The sequence below is a fragment of the Bos taurus genome, chromosome 23, assembly GCF_002263795.3.
Source record: "Bos taurus isolate L1 Dominette 01449 registration number 42190680 breed Hereford chromosome 23, ARS-UCD2.0, whole genome shotgun sequence".
NCBI lineage: Eukaryota > Metazoa > Chordata > Mammalia > Artiodactyla > Bovidae > Bos > Bos taurus.
In genome coordinates, this window is record NC_037350.1 from 7172970 (window position 1) to 7186420 (window position 13451).

Here is a 13451-nt window from a genome sequence, read left to right on the forward strand (position 1 = left end):
TCTATTTCCTGTCCCCTCCTCCCAGCCACCCCAGCCCTGAGCCCACAGCCACAACACACAGCTTTTATAACCGTTTTCCTTTATTGTGCTTAGTGGGGCATCCAGGAGGGGGGGTGGGGGTGACGTTCATTGAGACAGAGAATACACAAAGGGATAAACTCTGTGCTGCCTTCCAGTGGCCGCTGGTTCTCCGTCTCTGGGCCAGGTCAGGCCTCCTTCTCCCAGAGTGCGATCCGGCCCAGGTCCCTGAGTCAGCCAGGCTTCCCCCGAGGAGGCCCGCGGGTCACCGCCACCATCACTGACTGGCCTCCCGGTACTGGTGCATCAGGTCACTGACGTCTGTACTTTCCACTTTCACCCAGCCGTCCTCCTTCATGTGGTACACTGCAGGCAGACGGGAAAGAGCATGGAGTCATGGTCCCCTCGGCGAGGTCCTGCTGACACTGTTACATCAAAGGCGACAACAGCAGCACACGCTCTCAATGCCCTTGTGACAGGGGCTTCAGTGCCCCTCTTCTGGCTCAGAAAACCTGCTCTCTGCCACCCTGCCTCCCCCATACCTCCCAATCTCAACCCCCTTGCCCCCACCCCAGGGACAGAGGGGGGCACTTTGATCTCTTACTATTGACAACGCCTCCAGAATAGCTGTCTCGGTGGGTGGCATGAACAATTGCCCTTCGGCCCAGGTCATAGGCCTCTTCAATACTAAGGTCAGGTCGATAGCCACTATCCATGACCCCATAGGCATGGGAGTTCCCACTACCGGTGGAGAACATATTTCCCGAGAGTCGAGTCCCATTCTCATCCACATAGTAGAGTCCAGGACCCTGTAGGAAGCAAGAAGGTTGGAAGTTGTTGGTAACACCCAGATACAAGTGTGAGCCACAAGAAGTGGACCAGAGACTACAGATGAGTCCAGGAACATGGGAACTAGGAAAGCACTTTGGAAACAATCGTAGAACTTTGAGGAGGAAAAACAAACTTGGAATCAGCCATTTGATCCAAAGGGACAAGCTTATGAAACAATGGTCCACATCCGGACCTAGAAATTGCTGTTGAGCAACAGTTCTGCAACTAAGCTTTCTCTGTGCCCTGCAGAGGAGGGGAGGGAGGGGAGTGTAAGGCGAGGAAACTTACCTCTCGTCTACACCTTGGAATATGGAGCAGGGAGGGGACTCACCTTCTTGTCCCAGCCACAGATCATGCTGCCCATGGAGAGGCCCATGCCCCGGTACTGGCACATCATGTTGGAGAGCAGCTTGGAGGCGGCCGACACGGAGATACGCTCCCCATTCCGCAGATAGTACAGCCTGGGTGAGGACCGGACAGTCCAGGGAGAGAGTTTACAAGGGGCAGGAGGGCAGCCCTCTGGGCAGGTTACTTGATGGGCAGAAAATGGCTGAAGAGATTAGCATCTAAAAGGAATGGTTCTGTAGGATCTCAGGATGGGCAAAGATCTGGAATTTATATAGAATTCTTTTCTTTTTTTTAATTCTTTGGGCTCTTGGTGGAGCATGTGGGATTTAGTTCTTGAACTAGGGATCAAACCCATGCTCCCCGTGTTGGTGTGTGGAGTCTTAACCACTGGACTGCCAAGGAAGTCATCAAAATCACCTAGAGAAATCCCAGTAAATGATATCCCACTAGGGTTGATGGTCATTGCTAAATAGTTGACAAATAACCTGGGCTTCCCCAGTGGTTCAGATGGTAAAGAATCTGCTCGCAATGTAGGAGACTTGGGTTCAATCCCTGGGTTGGGAAGATCCCCTGGAGAAGGGGCTGGCAACCCACTCCAGTATTCTTGCCTGGAGAATCCCATGGACAGAGGAGCCTGGTGGACTATACAGTTCATGAGGTCTCAAAGAGTCAGACAGGACTGAGCTACTAACACGTTCGCTTTCACTTTCAATCTGGCTTCTTGGCAGGAGCACAGGCTTGAGATTAGAGAGAAGGTTTTTTAATCACCAAAAGGTGGCTTTTTGAGATAGGACATTAGCACTAAGATGTTCTGTGAGTGTAGGGAGAATGGGGGAGGAGCAGTGATCTGCAAGAAGCAGAACCTGGGCTTAGAAGAGAGTAAGAGGCCTGGCCTACCTGCACTCCTTAGCCAGCAGGCGCTCCCAGTACAAGCAGTCAGCCGCACAGCCGGACATGGTGCCGAGCAGGTAAGGGTTAATCTCAATCACCTTGTTCACCTTTAATGTGGCTGGAAGAAGATGGAGTTTGGGGAGTGGGGGGATGAGTGCACAGGTTTCCCTGAATGTCCTGAGTCAACATCTGGTCCCACTTTGGTGCAGATACTGGACTCCTGCTGAGAGGAGGGCCCAGCTCCCTAGATTCCACCAGCCGGAACCCACACACTCACCAATGTAATTCCCAGCTGAGGCCCGAGAATCCACGGCCACAATCACCCCATGCTGGAACTTGAAGGCCAGCGTGGTCGTGCCATGAGCCATCTCGATCTGCACCTTACTTTCTCCATTCCCACCCAGGGACCGGAAGAATTCAGTGGGCTAATGAGACAGAAGAGGCAGAGAAAGGACCACTGCAAACTTCCGAAGATGGATGCTCCAGGAAAGCAAATTTGCAGAGCGTGGGAAGGTGAAGATAGCCATACCACGAATAAATGAAGCAGTTAACAACCCAGTTTTGCAAGGAAACGATTGGGGAGACGAAAAAGACGAGGCCACGACACTGACCTTTTCCATTTACCAGCACAATCAGAAATGAAAATAAAAATTTTTTAAGTTACCATAACTAAACATTTTAAGGGTAGCTATAATGATTTTCCATTCATAGGTCATTTAATCCTCAGGAAACACGTTTTATGAATTGTATCCCCACTTTACAGAAGAGAGGCCCAGGAGATCTAGACCAAGTGCTAGGGGACTTGGCCAAGGCACAACAATGAACGGCCGGGGCCAGGCCAAGCGCTCAAGGTCATAGGTTTCCCAAGAGAGTCTACAGCCCCTGTATCATAGGGTCGCCCAATACGGAAGACTCCGTGATCTGTGTGTGATGGAGAACGGGGATCCCACCCTCAGCTCTTTGTCCTAATCTGCACTTCCTAGCCCTCAGGCGGCCAGCCCCCAGGTCCCACGTGGCCTCTTCCCCAGCTCCGGCCCTGGACCCCAAACGAGGCTCTCCTAAAGGATGCCCCCTGCGCGTTTCCCTGCCTCGGAACAGCCTCCAGGCAGCCCCTCCGTTACTCTGTGCACACCCCCACTGCACCGCCCGCCTGCCTCCCACGGGATTTTGTTAGAGCCCTGACCTGCATGCCCCGGGGGAGGGCGAGCTCCGGAGATCGCAGGGAGAAGCCGTAGTGGCCGGGGTCCGAGCGCTGCCGGCTTCCCGCGAGGGGCACAGCCCAGTCCCCCCGCTGCCCTCCGGGGGCTCCGCACACGTCTAGCAGCGCCATGGCCGCCCAGCACCCAGAGATCTGGCGGCTCGCGGAGGAGGAAGTGAAAGCGAAAGCCCGAAGCCTTAAGGGGAGGGAACCAAAATGTTTTCCACATCCCCCTGCCCTTTCCGAGGAGCCGTCCCGTGCGAGTCCGGGCACGGGGAGTGTTAGGTTGGGAAGAGGCTTCTCTGCTTCGCCTTCATGGAAATTGGGGAAACGAGGGTGCCAGGCCGTTAGAAGAAAGGAAGAAAGACAGAGCGGCTTCGAAAGCCACCCCCCTCCCCACCCGGCGATGAGGTTTCAGCGAAAGACACGGCCAGCCTGCGGCATCCTCCCGGGACAGTTACGGGGCGGGGTGGGGGTCATAGCATCAAAAGCGCAGCCTCACCCCAAACGGGCTCAACCTCAGCGAGAACCTGGGAGCAGTTTCAGCGGAAACGGAGGAGGGGGGCGCCTAGGAGCCTCGTTTTATAAAAAGTAGGGGAGGGCTAGGAGTGCGTGGCGGCCCTGAGTCCCAGGACAGGTCCCGGGGCGACCGCCCGCCGAATATACCTGCACGAGTGGGGGAACGGAGCGCCCAGGAGAAGGCACAGCCCCAGACTTCCGCCTGGTGCCTCCTAGGGCCTCTCCCAGTTCAACGGTCTCCCCAACCTGTAGCCACCCACAAGAACTGCGCTTTCCGCCCCCAGCTCCTCGCGTAATTCTTGCTGGACCGAGCACTCCGGAGCTCGCCTTTTCTAAACCCCGCCTCTCCTTGCAACCTGATTAGGCCTCATCTGCCCAGCAACTGTTGACGTCACACGAGCACGGCGCGCTCTGAATGGAGGAGGTGTACTAGAGCGCCCCGCCCACTACGCTGATGACTCCCGCAGGTTCCACCGCACAGCGCGGTGAACCCCGCTGCAAAGGGCCGGCGCTGGCGAGAGGGATGAACTGCTTTCAGCCGTGCTCACCCTCCAGCCTCCTCCTCCAGGTTCTGAGGCACTGCTGCTGCTGGCGCCTTGGAGGACGCTGCATCCCTGTCTGGCTCACTCTTAGGGGGGCTGGCACAGAGGGCTGGAGAAGTGGAGAGAGCAACCATGGAACAGAATACTTAGGGGAGAAGATGCCACACTTCGGGCTGGGGATCACTGAGGATGCCGAAGGAGGGAAAGATCAGGCTTCCGAAAAGTGCGCTGCAAACTTCGGCGGGCCACTTGGGCCAATGAAAACATGAGAAACCAGGGTAACAAAACACCAATTTTATTATAAATATCAAGAAACTACAGTGTACTTACGCAAGAAACTATAGTGTATTTATGGGCCAGCATCTGCCTGGGGTCGGACTGGAAAGAAGCCGACCTTCCATGTGTATTCTAAATATTTCTCTTCATTGTCTGGGTGCTAGCCACAGCAACCCTGGCTCCAAACCCAGTTACACAAGGAGTTAGCACCCCTGTTTTCAAGCCTGAAATCCGCATCACCACAAGAGGAGCTTGGAGAGCAGGTAACACTCATGGCAAAATTTCAGGCATCACCTAGGGGGTTACGTTTCAGAAGCAGCTGCCCATGCTGCAGCTCTGGTAAGACCTCTGTTCTCAAACTCTCCACTATAGACAGGAGGGAGTGAGGGAGGGAGACAGAGTCTGCGGGTCTGAGGAGTGTTTCATTCTGGAGCCCCTGGCCCGCCAGGAGCCTGCACCATGGCCCAATAGCGTCCTTCATTCGTCATGAGCTGCTGGTGGGTTCCTGCCTCAATGATCGTGCCTCCTTCCAGAAAGAGGATGTGGTCAGCCTGCTCCACCGAACTGAGGCGCTGGGTGATGAAAAGCACTGATCGAGAGCCCCGCTCAGGGCTTTCATAGAGCAGCCGCTCCACCTGAGAAAAGACACAGACTGTCAGAGCTGAGGACCCCTCCCGGCTCAGGAAGACACCTGTGTTTCCAGAGCTGGGAGAGACTTTGCCTCAATCAATACCACCTCTGCCAATAACCTCAAAGAGAGTGAAGAGTCTCCTTCTGAGTGCTTCTCTGTCAAACTTATGATCTGTGAAGGGCTGTTTACATGAGGTGGCAACAGTGGAATAAAAGTAAAGAGTCCTAGGGTGAAACTCAAAACAAGAGAGGGGAGGGTATTGGAAAGTCTCTCCACCCTAATTTTTATATTCTTTTAAGGAAATAAACTGAGTAAAGAGCATGAGCATTCAAGTCAAGCAGACTTTAACTGGGGTCCAGGTTCTGCTACTCAACAGCTGCACAACACTGAGCAGGTAATTCCACCTCTCTTAGTGTCCATGTGCTCATCTGTTGAATGAGGATGACAAGAGCCAGCTCACAAGGGTTCGTGATAAGTGAGGGAGAGAGTACATGTGAAGGGCCATCCAGCATGGCTGGCACATAGAAAAAGTTCAATTCACATTAGCATTACAAGCATGGCCTTTTGCTCATGTTTGGCTTCACTGATTCAGGATTGTAGATCATCTCTTCTAACCAGTTTTAGGCCTCTTGGGCTCCCCTGATGGCTCAGTGGGTAAAGAATCCACCCACAATGCGGGAGACACAGGAGACTCGGATTCCATCCCTGGGTCAGGAAGATCCTCTGGAGGAGGAAATGGCAACCCACTCCAGTATTCTTGCCTGGGAAATTCCATGGACAGAGGAGCCTGGTGGGCTACAGTCCAGGGGGTTGCAAAGAGCCAGATATGACTGAGCATATGGCTCCAGGCACTAGGCCACCTTGGAGAGAAGCTCATGGGAACTGAGAACTACAAGGACTGGATTGGAAAATTTCCACGTAGTATAATGACAGAGGACGAGTGAGGCAAGGCAGCTTGGGTGGGAAATAGGCGATAAGAAGACGACTGTCTCACCAGGGATTGGCTGTTTGCATCCAGGGCGCTGGTAGCATCATCCAGAATGAGTACACGTGGTTTCCGGATCAGGGCTCGAGCCAAGGCCACTGCCTGTCGCTGACCCCCTGACAGCTGGCTCCCAGCCTCACCCACCTCTGCAGAGACAAGGGCCAAGGCGAGGACTGGGTAAGCACACATGCACACACACGCACACCCAACAAGGACTGCTGGATGCAGCAGGGTAAGAAAGGTTCTGGGAAGGTAAAGGAGTTCTGAGAATATGAGGATGCAAGAGACACGAGAACAGGATCTTAACTTCAAACTGATGTCAGTGGGGTGGGAGGACCTAAGGAATGAAGGCAAGACTACTGGGGTTTCAGTGAAGGTAAAGATGTCTGGGGGGTGATGGGAGCAAGCACCTGTGTCGTAGCCTTCAGAGAGCTCAGAGATAAAACCGTGGGCTCCGGACTCCACCGCAGCAGCTGTGATTTCCTCCATGGTTGGCTCCTGGACCAGGCCATAGGCAATATTTTCTTTAAAGCTTCTTCCAAACAGCAGAGGCTCTTGTCCCACAGCAGCCACCTAGGACAAAATACAGTGCAGAGTCATAGAACGAGGAACATAGGAGTGTGGTCATCTAGAGACTGAAGGCTGAGCATCTCCACTGACAGCCTGTCACAGAGTGACACGGCCTCTCTGCTGACCACACGCCCACCTCTCCCCCAGGGTCTCCTAACTTCTGCTCAGAGTGCCCGCAGAGAAGGCTCTCCTGACTTGAGGCTCCCTGCCCTCCCCCATGCCATCTTCTTGCTCACCTGTCTGTGCAGGTAGCGGTGCTCGTATTTGGGGAGGGGCTCCCCGTCCAGCAGCACCTGGCCCTCGGTGGGCTGGTACAGGTTCTGCAGCAGCGCGGCCACCGTGCTCTTCCCAGACCCGTTGGGCCCCACCAGCGCCGTCACCTCACCAGGACGAAGGGTGAAGGTCAGCCCCTGGAAGCCAGAGAACCACACACTAAAAGAGAGCCAGAGGCCCCTAACCTTAAGACCAGGTGTCATCCACTCATTATGGTGTCTCGTCTATGTCTTCCCCCAGAGAAGAAAGGAGAAAAGCGGGGGAAATACAGCAGCTCCTCCCTTCCCACAGACATAGATTGCTCCCCGTGGAGTAGAGATGAAAGATGAAACAAAGACAAAGGCAGAACTTAAGCACCAAGAGCCACATGCTGGATCTCAGACACTGTGGGGAAAAAAGAAAAAATCATATTCAAAAGCACAGTTGGAAAGAAAAAGGAAATACAGAAGATTGGAGACACAGCCTCTGCTTCGGTGATGCCTTACAGGAGAACCTTCTCCCTAAGAGCATCCACTCCCATTCTCCTTGGAAATCTGGACTGTTCTTGAGTTTGGGGTGGCTTTTTGTTTATTTATGTGTGTATTTTGGCTGTGCTGCATCTTTACTGCTACATGCGGACTTTCTCTAGTCGCAACAAGCAGGGGCTACTCTATTTATGGTGTGTGGACTTGTCTTTGCGGTGGCGTCTCTTGTTACACAGCACAGCCTCTAGAGCACATGGTCTTAATTGCCCCATGGTGTGTGGGATCCTCCCAGATCAAGGGTTGAACCCATGCCCCCAGCATTGGCAGACGGATTCTTAACCAGCGGACCACCCACGGAAATCCCTGGGGCAGTTTTAGGGGACAAATGCTACTCATCTTTGCCTCTGAAGGGTGAGGGAGGGTCTGTACATGGTGCTAAGCAGGCTGAAGGCAGGAAGACCATTTAGGATGACCGAGTTGAGAGGGAGGCTGGAGGAACGGAGGGATCTGTAGGTTGTACCTGCAGCACGGGGACATCCGGACGGTTTGGGTAGGCAAAGGAGACATCCTGGAACTGGACGCTGCCGCGCAAAGTTAAGGAAGCCAATGATCCACTCTTTGGGCAGTTAGGGACCCGGTCCAGGTATTCAAATATTTTCTCTGAAAAGCCCACAGCCTTCTGTACCCTGGGGTACCTGGACAGCAGCACCTGGAGGGGAGGTATGAATAGTGCGGTGGGACGCAGGAAGGACCCAGTCTGTTGCTAGGGTTACAGGATGTGAGGAGGGTGAGGGAGGGAAGGGAAGTGACTTGAATGGCGGTGGCACACAGGAAGGAAAAGCACTGGGGAGTGGCCACGGAGGGACCTCACCTCAACAGCTATGGTGAACTGGATCTGGTACAGAATAAAGGTGACCAGGCGCCCACTGCTGACAGACCCACTTGTCACCAGCTGCCCGCCAAAATACAGGATTCCCACCTTCAGCAGCATCCCTGAGAGCTGTGGAGAGACCACAGAGAAAAAGGGACTGAAGCAGGAAAGTCAAGAACCAGAATGGTTAATATCAAGGAAAGAGAAAGTCCCTTTGCACCAAGTAACACATGGGGCTCAACGGAGATTAAAGGATGAATCACACAGCATCCCGTAGTGTGATCACTCAGGCGCACAGGATACAAGTCAACTACCATCATCACCATCACCAGGAATGCCTTGTTTGGGGAGCATTCTGCTCTTCACAAGAGGCTTTCATGAACGTGATGTCATCTAATTTTCATATCAAGAATCTTATAAACAAGGTTATAGCACTCTCATCTTTTAAAATAAGAAAATAAGTCTCAGAGAAAGTAAGTTACTATTAATAGCCCATGGCTACAGAGCTAACAAGTGGTAGCATCAAGGCAGGAACTTCTGATCACTGGTCTAATTCTCGGTCAATTACATCACAAGATGCCCCTCCTCCTTGGCTTCTGCTAGTCCCTTGTCTCTCACAAGTTCATCTGCATAGTCCCAGCATGAAGCTGCCCAACAAAAGCTACCTGCCATTCCCCATGCTGCCCCATGAGGCAAGGAGAAGTCCTGGGACTGGAAGACATGGTGCTTTCCTACAAAGGGGGTCATGGAGATTCTGTGCACCATGGGGAAAAGAAGCCATGTAGCATGCCTAGAAAGAAGGAGGGGGTTCAGAACACTAGGTCACCCAGCCCCTGGTTGCTAGGATACAGACACTGAACCCACCCCTGCCCAGTGAAGGAAGAGTGCGGAGCAGGGTCAGCGGAAGGGGAATGGTGATAGGGGATATCAGGGGATAGGCATTCATGCCCAGGTGCTCACACTGGAGGTCCAGACGTTGACCGCGTAGGCCAGGGCCTCCTTCTGGTTGAGCACCATCATCTCATGCAGCTTTTGCCTGAACTTCTGGGCCTCACCCTCTTCATTGGCAAAGCTCCGAACTGTAGGCATGGCTGACAGCACCTCGATGGCCACCTGGCTGGACTTTGCCAGAGATTCTTGTACCTGTTCTGCCAGCACCTGTGGAGATATGAACCAGAGATACCACACAAGGTTGGCAAACCATGAGGGATGCTAGGACCTGAATTATCCAATCAGAGATTACAGGTGAGAGGCAGCAGAGGGACAAGAGAGAAAAAGACACAGCTCCTACCACTCACCAACTCCCCCGCCCCCATACCAAAGAGAAACAGAAAAGAGGGAAATGCTTCAGAAGGGCCATGGGGGTCATATTCCTGAGATCGGTGTCATATTCTTTTATTTTCTTTTATATTACAGTACAGTTTATTTGGGGGCTTCTGTGGTGGCTCAGTGGCAGAGAATCTACCTGCCAGTTCAGAGATATGGGTTTGATCCCTGGGTCGGGAAAATCCTCTGGAGAAGGAAACGGCAACCCACTCTGGTATTTTGCCTGGGAAACCTCATGGACAGAGGAGCCTGGTGGGCTACAGTCCAGGGCTGGGGTTGCAAAGAGTTGGACATGACTTAGCAACTAAACATGGAAAAGGAAATGGCAACCCATTCCAGGACTCTTGCCTGGAAAATCCTGTGGATGGAGGAGGCTGGTAGGCTACAGTCCATGGGGTTGCAAAGAGGTGGACACGACTAGTGACTTCACTTTCTTTCTTTCTAGCAACTAAACAACAACATAGCTGATTTATAATATTGTATTAGCTTCAGTAGTACAGGAAAGTGATAGATATTTATGTATATATATACATATATATATGACTTCCCATGTGGCTCAGTGATAAAGAATCCGCCTGCCAATGCAAGAGATCTGGGTTCCATCCCTGGGTTGGGAAGATCCCCTGGAGAAGGAAATGGCAACCCAATATCTATTCTTTTTCCGATTCTTTCCCTATATATCATTACAGAGTATTGAGCAGGGTTCCCTGTGCTATCCAGTCGGTTGTTACTGATTATTTTATTAATATATATACAGTAGTGTCTATATGTTAATCCTAACCTCAGGTTGTGGGAGACGTTAGAAGACACGGAGAACATGAAAACTGACACTGAGCAGCCCAAGAATGTGCACAAATAGACCCACAGAGATGATGAATCAGTGCAGGCGCCAGGAAAGAACCCTGACAGGAAGCGAGCCCACCACATCTGGGCAATAGGAGTCAGTGTAGATTGAGGCAACTCCCCAGACACACCTTGTACCATTTCCCCATCTTCTCAGGCAGAAGAAAAAGCAGGGGCAGGGCGACCAGGGTGATCATAGTGAGGGACGGGGACGCCCAGAGCATGAGCCCCAGGAGACACAGTCCCCGGATGAGGTACCACAGCAACAGGCTGAGATCCGAACTCAGAGACTCACTCATGGTGGACGTGTCATCTGTCACCCGAGATGTGATTTCACCTGTCAAGGGTTGGGGAGAAGAGGGTGGTGTGAATGAGAATCTCAGAGTGATGGGAGGGACAGGTGAGCCAGGGTGCCAAGGGAAGGGTTCTAAGAAGGCTGAGAAGACAAGGTCAGTGGTTAGGGAGACTTGGAACCTCAACACAAGGAGAAAGTATTCCAGAGGAAAAGACTGGCTAAAGACTTTCCAGTTTAAAAAAAAAAAAGATGCACTTGTGAATTTCCTTTTCTCTGACAGATTTCTGTTCTCTAAGAACTTTTATATCCCAGGTACAGGGGCAGGAAAAACTTAAGCAGATCATCTAACATAGCTGGAGAGAAACAAAGTTGCTGTTAGACAGCAGTCCAGGAAACTGTAGCAAGCACTGGACTGAGAATCAAGAGAGGGGTTCTGTCTCCGAGTTCATCTCTGTCCATACGGATCTATTCAAGTGCCAGCATTTGGGGATGGCCTCAGTTCCCTTCTCTGCAAAGCAAGGTGGCTGGACTGTGATCTCAAAATTCCAAGGTTTTAAATTCCAGTCATTTGTATCTAAACACACACAGAGGGATAAGTCTGTAAGGCTTGGATGGAAACACTAGGCTTTTCTTAAATAAAAGGAGTATGTTTTGCTCTTGAGACATGTTGAGAATAAGACATGACAATGTTTATGTGTGAGAGATAGAAATCAAGGTTATAAGTAAAAGAGGAGGTATGGGCTTCCCTGGTGGCTCGGATGGTAAAGAATCTCCCTGCAATGCAGGAGACCTGGGTACGATCTCTGGTTCGGGAAGATCCCCTAGAGAACCCACTCCAGTATTCTTGCCTAGAGAATTCCATGGACAGAGAGCCTGGTGGGCCACAGTCCATGAGGTCCCAAAGAGTCGGACATGACTGAGAGACTAATAATTTAATACTTTATGGGTATATAAACAGTAAGTGAATGGATAGTGAAAAGATTTTCATGAGAAACCTGTTTGGTTCTTTTGAAAGAACTCTGTCTCCTGGCGCAGGACAGCCTGAAACACCTCTCCCTGCAGGTGGCTATGCACGCGGCCCATGGTGCTGTTGTAGATTCCATCCGCTGCGAACTCCAGCACTGCGCTACAGGGAGACAAGAGAAGGGGGCCCAGGGCGGTCAGGAGGTCCCCCAGAAGCTCACCCTGGACGGCAGCCCCAACTTCCAATTCCCACTTTTTCCGAATCCCCTGTCCCCCAGCTTCCAACTTCAGTGCCCAGACCTGGCTATGGTGAGGACCGACATGAGAGTCACGTTCTGAGTGAAGGCAGCGGCGGTCTCATCCTGTACAATCCAGTCGGTGAGCCGGCCAGTGAAGAACGGAATGGCCATCTCCCCTGCGGAGGGGAACAAATAGCAAGTCTAAGCAGGTCAGCTCTCACCAGGCCCTGGCCCACCGGCCTTTATTCATTCTCCTGCAGAGCAGTGGCAGAAAGATACCATCTCCACTTACACGGGGCCCAAAGACCTTTAGAGGTTTAATGAGGAAGCCTAGCGGTTGTAGGATGGGCTGCCCCGGAAAAGCCCTTGTCCACGGTGGCCAGTAAAGCAACAACACGCAGGGCAGCCCTGGAGTCCAGGACCCCTGACAATTACCCAGTCAGGACCTTCCCGCTCCAGTGGGGTGATCAAGACCTGAGCTGGGTCCCCTTCCCCTCACCCACATTTCCGAGAACCCACACCAATTGATCTCACTGACCATGCCCCTCGATTCTTACCCAGTCCTCCAGTCCCGTCCCCCTTCCCGTTGCACCACCCCCCCTTACCGAAACAGGAGAGGAACACCAGGGCCAGAATGAACTGCACGTGGCTTTTCTCCGGACCCAGGAAGACTAGAAGCCGACTCATCGCCAGGCCAAAAGCCCCGCGAGCTCCTTGCACCCAGAGGCTCCTGATCTTATACCACAGGGTGGCCGCGGGCAGTGCCGCCCAGTAGCTGAAAGCGAAAGCGTCCAGGCGACCTTCCCAGTGCAGGTGCCCGGCGCTGTCCGCGTCCTCGGGGGCTCGCCAGGAGACCAGCTCTCGGAACAAGGCAAGTCCCGGCAGGGCCAAGCCCAGCGCCGCCGCCAGCGGCTCCAAAACAGCCAGCCACCCGAGGACTCGCGTGCTTTCCCTCCGGAAGCCCAGCGCGGCCCCGACGACGCCGCGGGCCCCCAGCCACAGCAGCGCGCAGCGGCTCAGGCCGGCCACCCAGACCCGGAGCAGCGGCAGCTCAGGGGGCACCAGCCGCGAGGCCACTCGGGGCAGCGCCGGCCGGAGCAGCATCCAGTCGGCGAGGAGAAGCAGCGCCGTCCCCAGCCACCCGACGGCGGCGCGGGGGAGGCGCGGGCGCCCGCGGGGAACTGGGGACCCCGAGCAGGCCATGGGCGCGCGCGGTCCCGGATCTCGCTGTCCCCGACGGGGTGCTGTAGGAGTCCGAGCCCGGGGCAGGAGCCGGGACCGCCGTGGGGAGGGGCCGGGGCGGGCCGGGGCGGGGCCTCGGAAAGTCCCGGGAGCCGGCCGAGCCCGCGGCGCTGCCCAGAAGCGGGC

At 53.6% G+C, this 13451-nt stretch overlaps 2 protein-coding genes across 2 annotated transcripts; both read right to left on the reverse strand.

Moving 5' to 3' along the window:
• Positions 1–62: 62 nt before the first annotated feature.
• On the reverse strand, positions 63–3441 carry PSMB8 (proteasome 20S subunit beta 8). The gene is given in 6 exon segments (NM_001040480.2): positions 63–384; positions 623–827; positions 1181–1310; positions 2095–2206; positions 2366–2513; positions 3272–3441. Coding segments are annotated over 6 exon segments (831 nt in total). The 5' UTR covers positions 3419–3441; the 3' UTR covers positions 63–295.
• A 1185-nt stretch (positions 3442–4626) lies between these two features.
• TAP1 (transporter 1, ATP binding cassette subfamily B member) lies at positions 4627–13339 on the reverse strand. Its single transcript, NM_001098058.2, has 11 exons — positions 12689–13339; positions 12145–12259; positions 11877–12007; positions 10718–10923; positions 9378–9575; positions 8418–8546; positions 8067–8255; positions 7046–7219; positions 6650–6812; positions 6249–6385; positions 4627–5258 (listed from the first exon to the last, which is right to left on the reverse strand). Exons 1-11 carry the CDS (start codon positions 13284–13286, stop codon positions 5046–5048), a joined length of 2253 nt encoding a protein of 750 aa, NP_001091527.2. The 5' UTR covers positions 13287–13339; the 3' UTR covers positions 4627–5045.
• Positions 13340–13451: the final 112 nt, after the last annotated feature.